The sequence below is a fragment of the Centruroides sculpturatus genome, unplaced genomic scaffold (assembly GCF_000671375.1).
Source record: "Centruroides sculpturatus isolate CEXI.00-Female unplaced genomic scaffold, Cexi_2.0 scaffold1305, whole genome shotgun sequence".
In the NCBI taxonomy this organism is placed as follows: domain Eukaryota; kingdom Metazoa; phylum Arthropoda; class Arachnida; order Scorpiones; family Buthidae; genus Centruroides; species Centruroides sculpturatus.
In genome coordinates this window covers 227,134-236,271 of record NW_019385518.1, presented here as the reverse complement: position 1 = coordinate 236,271, position 9,138 = coordinate 227,134, and the positions used below count along the sequence as shown (strand labels likewise).

General features: G+C 31.7%; 1 protein-coding gene across 1 annotated transcript; it reads left to right on the top strand.

Annotated features, from left to right (window-relative positions):
* The first annotated feature begins 28 nt into the window (after window positions 1-28).
* LOC111639734 (programmed cell death protein 4-like) lies at window positions 29-799 on the top strand. The gene is made up of 3 exons (XM_023385675.1): window positions 29-168; window positions 425-570; window positions 659-799. The coding sequence occupies exons 1-3, from the start codon at window positions 67-69 to the stop codon at window positions 666-668; spliced, it is 258 nt and encodes an 85-aa protein (XP_023241443.1). The 5' UTR covers window positions 29-66; the 3' UTR covers window positions 669-799.
* The last annotated feature ends 8,339 nt before the right edge of the window (window positions 800-9,138 follow it).

Here is a 9,138-nt window from a genome sequence, read left to right as displayed (position 1 = left end):
ATAAAAATAAATATAGATTGTCATTATTACTTTTTTAATTCTCGATTTATTTATTAGGCTGTTGTAATGATGATCGAAGATGCTGAAGAAAGAACAATGGAACTACTTCACAAACTCATCCAGTCATTAGCAACCGGCGCCATTGTTAGTCCATATCAGTTGAAACAAGTAAGTATACGGTGAATACAAAAATTTTTTCCATCAATTTAGATAGGAAACAGTCAACTCTTGCAGATATTATTGATTATAAGTCATTTGCAAATTATCGATTATCATGCTAGCATGAAAGGTATAGATCCCGTAGGGTAATTACCCCCGCACAAGTCGTTGAAAAAATTTCACAACGACTCTATAAACTTAATATTTAGATTAACTGATGGGCTGTTTAAATACACTATATTAATATTGTTAAATGCGTTTTTAGGGTTTTGAACGCGTTTATAAAGAGATGGATGATATTAGGATCGACGTCCCTCACGCTTATATTTCTCTGGAAAAAATCGTGATGAGGTGTTATAAAAATGGAATTCTGCCAGAATACTTAATGAAAGAAATGCCTAGACCAGTCAGGTGAGTACTTTCTCCAGAATAAAAATAAGAAGAAAAAAAATCGTGGCCAAAACTAATAATTTATTTTTCTTAATATATTTTTAAAAAGAAATCTCTGAAAATGACTTAAAACGAGAGAGAAAGCGATTATAGAATACGAAGAGAATGTCGTTACTTTGATATTTATTCTTCGTTCTGGAATGAAAATTGTAAATACATCTATCGCAACTCGAATAAAAATTGTTTTGACTACTCAAATATTAGTGTTATTATTATTTTTTAAAATTAATTTTCACTCGAATTATTTTCTAGTACAATAAAATATTTTTAAATAACAATTCCTTAAGTTGTTTGGACACATTTAGTAGGTGTTATATTAAAGTAATCAGGCTTCACAGGCTGCTGCTGACAGCCGGTAATTAGAACTAAATCGATCGCTTCTACACTGGATTTCCTGTCCACTTTATTTTTCAGGATGTTTTCTCATTAACACTATCATTCGATGCGACGTAGTATTGAAATTTATGGCGTATTAGTTGTGTATCTTTCATTATCACTTCGATAAATATGTGGCTCAGATAAATAAATATATAAACAGTACTGGGTAGATCTAAATATTCTAACAAATAATTTATAACAAAAAATTATTTATAACAAATGGAATTTCAAATATTCCGCACTGCAATTATCTTTGAACAGGTGAATAAATTCGAACTGTTCAAAACATTAAAGAACGTATCGTTCATCATATTGATGGATGAAATTTTAATATGAAATTCCTTGAAAGATGCACAAGTATGGATAGAGATTTATTCGAAGATTTTTCTACGAATTTTAAAATAAAACTAAAAAAAAGAACTAGTTACTTAGTTTTTATGCAGTCATTTTCTTAAAATATCAATTATAAAATCTCAAAAATTGTCAGATTAATATACAAAAAGTGTTATTACCCCCATAAAATGCCTTAACTTATCTGTAATATTTAAACAAATGTTATCGTAATGGCATTTTTTTCTTATTTTTAATACAGTATTGCATTAAGGTCAAGGATTTTCTCAGAGTGACAGTCTGTTATTGTTATTATTAATAAAAACAAGATGTGTAACTATGATTTTAATTGATAAAATATTTTTTTTAAAAATTGAAACATAAAAGATAAACAAATACGTCACGTGGAAAAAAAATATGTATATATGAAAACTACTTATATTTTTTAATTATTTAATCACAAATTGCTTATTAATATCTCATAAAATAGTTACGTCACTATAAAGCCATAGGCATTGAGTGAAACCATAAATCTATACATTAAAAAACAAAGTGCATTGTAAGTAGCATAAAAAAAATAATTATGACAGTAGAAAATGTGTAATTTCATAAATTTCTTGGGTTGGAGACATCATTCACCTAAAGTTATTCACTTCCATAAAGAAGTCAATTAAAAAATAAGAGGGGGGATCTGTCACGCTGGAGACTGACCTCATAAAAGTTGAAATTTAAGATGCATAACCGACAATTCTGCCCTCTGTCGACGTCTCGGAAAAACAAGAAAATTGCCAGGGATAGGAAAATACGTGGCCACTTCCGAATGTGTATTAAAAGGGCCATTAGTTAAATTGTAACAATGTCGTTCGCGCTCTAGAAGCCGCGGTGATAAATAACAAATTTGGCCTCAAATTATGCAAAAAGCACAGTTTTTAGATGAATTGAAGCGAATTCCTATCGGAAGACGTCATGGCGATTAGAGAAAGAAATTTTAGTTTATTGTGGGTGTACTTGAACTGTTAAGTTTATGTCTTCCAGGAAGTGGGTTCTTTATTCGCACGAACAATCAATGCTGCTTTTAAAGCAACTGTTTACAGTTTGCTGGGTAACGTTATGACGTCATTGAACGAAAGAGGTGACTCATTGTCACTCCCCTTTTCCCCCGATACACGACGTGAGTCAATATTCCTGTTGCTATTACATATCTGTTCGAAGCGAATAAAATATTCAATTGAATGTTATCGATAGAGTTAAATTAGTAAATCGAGACCCTATAAGCTGCGGTGACTCAATCAGATCGAAGATACGATTGCACGTGCATTAAATATATGGAAAGATGAAAAAATAAATGGATTATATACATTAAAATTAAGCATTAAATATCTTTTAATTCAAATGATCAATCAGAATTTTTATAAATAATTGTTTTATTAAACTTAGTTATTGTCTAAAGAACGTGGAAATTCGGAATTATCGAATTTTCCAAAATTTAGGGCAGACTAAAATATCAAATAGACTAATATTGAGTTATATTAGATTATATAAAGCATTAAATAAATTAAGGCTAAGGACCTTATATATATATATATATAAACTAAGCAGACCTTATATTGGGTATATTTGGTTTATATTTAGGCCCTTAATCTTAATTCATTTGAAAGGTTTATATTAAAATTATATAATTATAAAGCCTTATATCTGTTAACGACTATTATAATATAGATTTTAGTCAGTTTAAATTACTTGAAACTAATAATCTAATATTGTAATTCGAATGCATTAATATTGAGAATGAAATTTAATATTGAAAAAAAAATTCTTTACTTTAAAAAGAATAAAAGATTTAATTCAATAATATTTTTAGAAAAAATACAATTAGCATAATTTATAAAACAATATTTATGAAGGATTTTAATTTACATATATAACGAAGTAAGAAAATTTGTAATTTAAGTCATTTTAGATTTAATAAAAATAATTACACGGGTAAGGATATGAAAAAATATGAAAATCGATTTTTAATGGTTTGATTTTTTTAATGTAGGAAAGGAAGAGTGGTTATTAATGATAATGAAAGTACGGAACGGAAATGATATTTCATCATAAAAAATAAAGAATCAGAAGCTAAATTTTGGAAGGACTTAAATATGCGGAAAAAGAAATTCATTAAAACCAGTAAGGGACATCACCAGGGCGTATAATTGGCACGTGAAAGCTTCTCGCTTCATTCAGCGGAACCATGTGGCCTGTTAGGCTTGAAGTTGGACGTGAAACAATTTTTTTTTTATTTTTCTAATTCTTCTGTTCTGTATTTATTTTTTGTGGTCGTTAACCTCAATCGGATAGTCGGAGAATGACGTCATGGCTGACCATATCCTGCTATTCGAACCCGGACCGGCGACGATATATGATAATAATCGTGCGAGGATGCACGTCTGTATTCAATGTTGACGATGAAGTCGTACTTTTGGAAAGAACGGAGCGGCACAGAAACCGAGCAGAACCCGTGAATCATCGCTTGCTTCACCTGGCCACCGTCTCCGACGGTTGTCATGGTAACGCCATCTGTCCGGTCGGCTGAGACTGCGCCGAGCGATCACGTGACGCTTCCTCCCCCCCATTTGGTACCGCAGTCTGTGATCTGTGAATAGTTGTAGTCTAGAGCCATCATGGATGTAGCCGATTCTTGTTCTCTACCCGGTTGCTATTTATTGGTTGTTGTAGGAGAGCCGTATAGCGAGGATCACAAGAAGCAAATTCTACAGAAAATATCGAAAGGTATTATTATTATTATTTTTTACTTATATATTTCATTATACGTTTTTCTACTCGTGCATATCTTACACGTACAGCTAAATAAATTAAAAATAATCTATTACAAATTTTTTAAATGTCAAAACGACTAGGCTGCTCTGTTATGCATTTTTTTGCGCGCGTTGGGTACTGGCGAGAGAAATATTCGCCGGGATGTCACTGCTGCAGTTGACTGGGTGATGAGTCGAAACGAGCACACCCCGTCTGACATATGGCTGCTCTCCTAGGAAGCTGGACATTATGAATAGACGGTCGCCATGTTCGAGAAACCGGCACAAACGTTGCACGTGAAGTAGTCAATATGGCGACCGAAACATCCCCGACAACGCCTTAAAATATTAAACAGTAATTAATATGGTTAAAAGTATATCTGTCATCTCCACTTACTGTAACAATCACCGAGCATTAATTTTCTCCAGCGATCTTTTCTTTTTACTATTATTATTTTTTTAATTCGAGTTAAATTGAACATTCAATTCGAATACACAAGGCCACTGCGCTACACCATGCGTAACTGTGCTCTCTCTACTGAGAAAAACAATGTAACATATCGAGTCATTTCAAAAATATAGCGTATTTCAAAATATTTCTGACACGTAATGGGGTCTCCGGATCAATCAGGGCTTGAGAAATTAATTTCCCTCCCCCAAAAAACAGTTTGTATGAGAAAACACATCTATGAGTCATCCAGTGGAGAAATATTGAATAGTGTAAATACAGATTAGATAATTATAAGTGGAGGTTGCTCAACTATTTATGTGCATTCTATCATCAGGGATCTTATTAAAGATTATTTAAATCTTATGCTGCCAGGTCGGAAGATAAGTCGAAAACGGCGCTCCTTTAACTAATTCTTGAACTTTTATCATCATTTTTTCCAACATTCTTGGATAGGAATTCCTACCGCAATAAATCCTGATAATTGTTTAGGTACAGTGAACGACGGAGAGTAAGAATAACAAAAATTATCACCTAGAAAATAAATTGAAATCTTCGAGAATTCTTGAATTAACAGCGAAACTCGTCGTAATGTTGTTGATGGTAGCTTTTGACAGTAGTTACCAGAATGCTTGTATTATTTTGGGTAACGGTTTAATTTAGGGAAATCGCTATTAATTCTGCAGAATTCTATAAAATTATTTGTTCTATTCGAAAAACGGAAATTTTAGGGAGATTAAACTTTAAAATTTTTGAATAAATCACGCTATTTTATATGGTTTTTGTAAGTCGCATCCGATCTAAATACAAAATGTCGCCTTTTAATCCGACTGGCATAGAAAAAAATGAGAGTAAATATAAATTCGAAAATCATTTCTTCATAAAAGAGTGGCTACAATTTAGATTTTACTGCTCCATTCGCGTCCAACGATTTTACATTATCAGTTGTACAAACAAGATGCGGCTAACTCCGCCCAATACAAATTAACGTCGGCAAAAGTTCCAGAACGACTCCACTTTTTAAAAATAATATTAAACACGTGAGAACATTTATAAATTACGATTTTATTTCCAATGATTTACCTTTAATTTTTGAAGATTTTTGTCGTAATTACTTTCTCCATCTTGTCTGGAGACATCTCAGCTTGTATAACCTGTTGCCATAGTAACAGCGATCATCCTTAATGGGATGTCTGCTCCCAGAATATCAACAGATAAAGATTAAATCGATTAAATGTATCGAAATCGGTCACCTTTGGAATCAAAATGGCTAATTTTCCGTATTCGACTGTATATAATCAACTATTAAATTAGAAATGTAGAGTCAAATTAAAATAAAAACAAGCCTTGTGCTAATTGTTAAATTCTGCACGCCTCTCCGACTTTGACGTAATCAATTAGTAATCGAGTTTAATTGTTGGATTCCTAAAATTCATATTTATTTACAGCCAAATTAGAAATTTGATTGGATCTTTATTGGCTTTGAATATTCAAATTTGCATCGATTTCTTTAGGCAATCTTCTGCATAATACGCAAAATTTAATTAATTTAATAATATTTTATGCTTACTGAAATCTCGGTCTCGTCGGCTGATTATTTATTGAATTTTTTTAAAAAGTACGCATATCTCTGCCATCCTTCCTATATTGTATTATATTGTACCGAGAAAATGATCGTACCAATAACTATATAGGGCAGATACGAAATTATAAAACACACATTTCAGTTTATTTTCATTCGTCAAAAGCAGAAATAATGGTTTGCAGTAACGTCACAGTCAGGGCCATTTGTTCCAGTTCAGTGTGATTTGGCGCCGAGGCCCCAGTCACGTCACGGCTGACTCATATCGGCGATGCATTATGGGAAAAGAAAGTCAGTGAACCAAACACGACTAGTTCTTGCGCCAAGATGTTATCACATGGACCATGACATGGGTAATGGGGTTAAATTCAGGAGGGACAAATTTTTATCATTTTAACCATTGAATTATTCGAAAATGAACAACGTAATGTGACGCCAGGCCGACTACACGGCATGATTTTTTCATACATCGAGAAAGACTGTAATTTTTTTTAATCCGGGACGTAATCCCATTTCGAGTACAAAACACGGCGAATAACTAATATTGTAACTTGCAGACTCGATTATGTTTACAAAGCGATTAAAGTCAGCCAGCGTATTACCTGCCCGGTCACATATTAAACATGAGTCATGCATGAGGCATGCCGTCTACCAGCTGCACTATTTCCGCTGCCGAAGAGTAGAAAACGAGGTGAAGGCGATTATAAACGTTTTATAATCACGGCAGTTTCCAGTCAGATGCTCCAGGCAATTAGAGACGTGAAGCGCCCCCTTCTTTTTTAGTTTTTAACTGCTCTTTTCTGGTTTTCGTATTTTAATTTTAGTCTCCCTTATCGTTGTATCATTCGAGACTGCGGCAACTTGAGGGGAATGGCGGGTGAATTGTCGAGTGTATTGTGTTGTTATCAAGTTAAATCTGTCATCGAATGTCGCACGCCCTTAAGCCCGGGAGATAGCAATCGAGATACTTCTGAGTTCGCAAATTATTTCGTTGCAGCATTCTGTTGAGCGTGGAAAATTAATGCTCTCCACTTTTCGTGCGATTTTTATCCGATTTCCTCTTTTTTTAAACTGGGTTGTATTGACGAAGCAGTAATAGTTTTTTATTCTCTTTAAACTAAGTTTGTTTTTCCTTGTGTTAAATGTAGTTTGGGGTGGAGCCGACTTTGCAGGATTAATATTATTAGAGGGAAAAAAAAAGCCAGATATAGATGAAATATTAAATAAGCTCTCGAAATTTAAATCTTAAATGTAGTTATATAATTGTCGTGGTCCCTTTTTCGATCCTCTCAGGATATTGACCTTCGCTTTCTCCTTTTCTTCTTTCACTCGTCGTAGAAGATAAAAATAGAAATTCTACATTTCTATGAGTTAGTAGATAGCACGATATATATTCTGTTGATTTCTTTTCGATAATTTTAAGTATAACACTCTATCTTGCTTATTCGGTATAGCACTTTGATAAAACGAAGCGGCTTCTTACCTATAAAGATAACACAGCAAGATATAAATAAACATAGCTATCTACGAAAGGAGCAGAAAACCAATCATTATAGTAGACTTATTGTTTAACTAATATTTAAATTAAGATTATAATTAATAAAGTATATCCCTTTATATCATATTTTCAATGCCAGAAAACATTTCATTTCTGTAAACACGTTTTAATGAGCCACATTTTTATGAAATATTAACATAAATATAATTTATTACAGCTACGTTTTAAAATAATATATTTAATTATTTGTGTTTTAATAATTAAAAAAAACTGTAGAAGAATTGGTTTTCCTTTTTAATGGCTCCATATATTAATGTGTTAGCAGAAACTAATAGGATTATCGTATTACAAAATTAAAAGAATTTTACTAATCCATAAAAATCTATATTTTTGTCTGAATTTTTCCCGTTAAAATTATATGGCTTATATAAATTTGAACTAATTGAAGTTTAATTTAATTATACTATAAATTGTTATAAAGACATAAAAATAATGAAACTATCGAGCAGTTCCGAAGAAATAAAGATTTTTTTTAGCAAAGTANGGGCATGTATTTCTAAATCCTACAAAATAAGTTGCTGCCTCGCATTGTTTCTCTGAGAGTTGAAGAAGATTTCAGTTGGGAAGTTTTTCGTTTAAAAAAATATATATATATATATATAAGAAATGGCATTTCACATAGATTAAAATATCCACAATTCGATGATTGCCAAATCCGTGATTATATTTTTACAAGGAACTGCTACAACCTGGATAACATTTCATTCATCGAAAAGGTTCTTTCCTTTTCTAGAAAACTGTACAGAAAACACCAAAAGTAGATACGTGACATTCGTTCATTACTTAAGTTTTCTTGCAATCTACAGAAAATGTTATTTATAAACTTTCTTATACTTCTCAGCCTGTATTAAATTTGTAAAAATCGAGTTTGTAATTCTCTACGGAATAAGAGACCAAAAAGGGTTTAAGTTTATCTAATTACACAGAAAATAAAGAAAAAATAGGTTTTGTTTAGTCTTGATATTAGTTTATAAATTTTATAGTGCAAACAATTTGAGTGATAAGCCATATTTCTCTTAGATAAATCTGAAGTAATGAACTCTTTGTTTATCATTAGGTCTGTTATCCTGGGACACGAAAACTACAGGATGTGATTTATCTGAACTTGAAAACGTCTGCAACAATGTCAAGCATGGAAGTGATACCGAGAATGGTAAGATTATCACAATTATTTCATTGTTAACGAGTAAATAATCAATAGAATTTTGATTTTTCTCTGTTTAAAATTATAATAAAAACTTATTAAATTTTTTATTTATGTTTTGTAATTCGCATTGTGAAATGTCACTGATAAATTTTTTATAGGTTTGAAATGTAATAAAATATTAAACCCATAAAAATTATATTATAAACATGTTTTTTTTTCAGTCTTAAATTTTAAAATTCAGATATATATGTACAATTTTGACCTTTATTTGGTTTTCTTACTCAA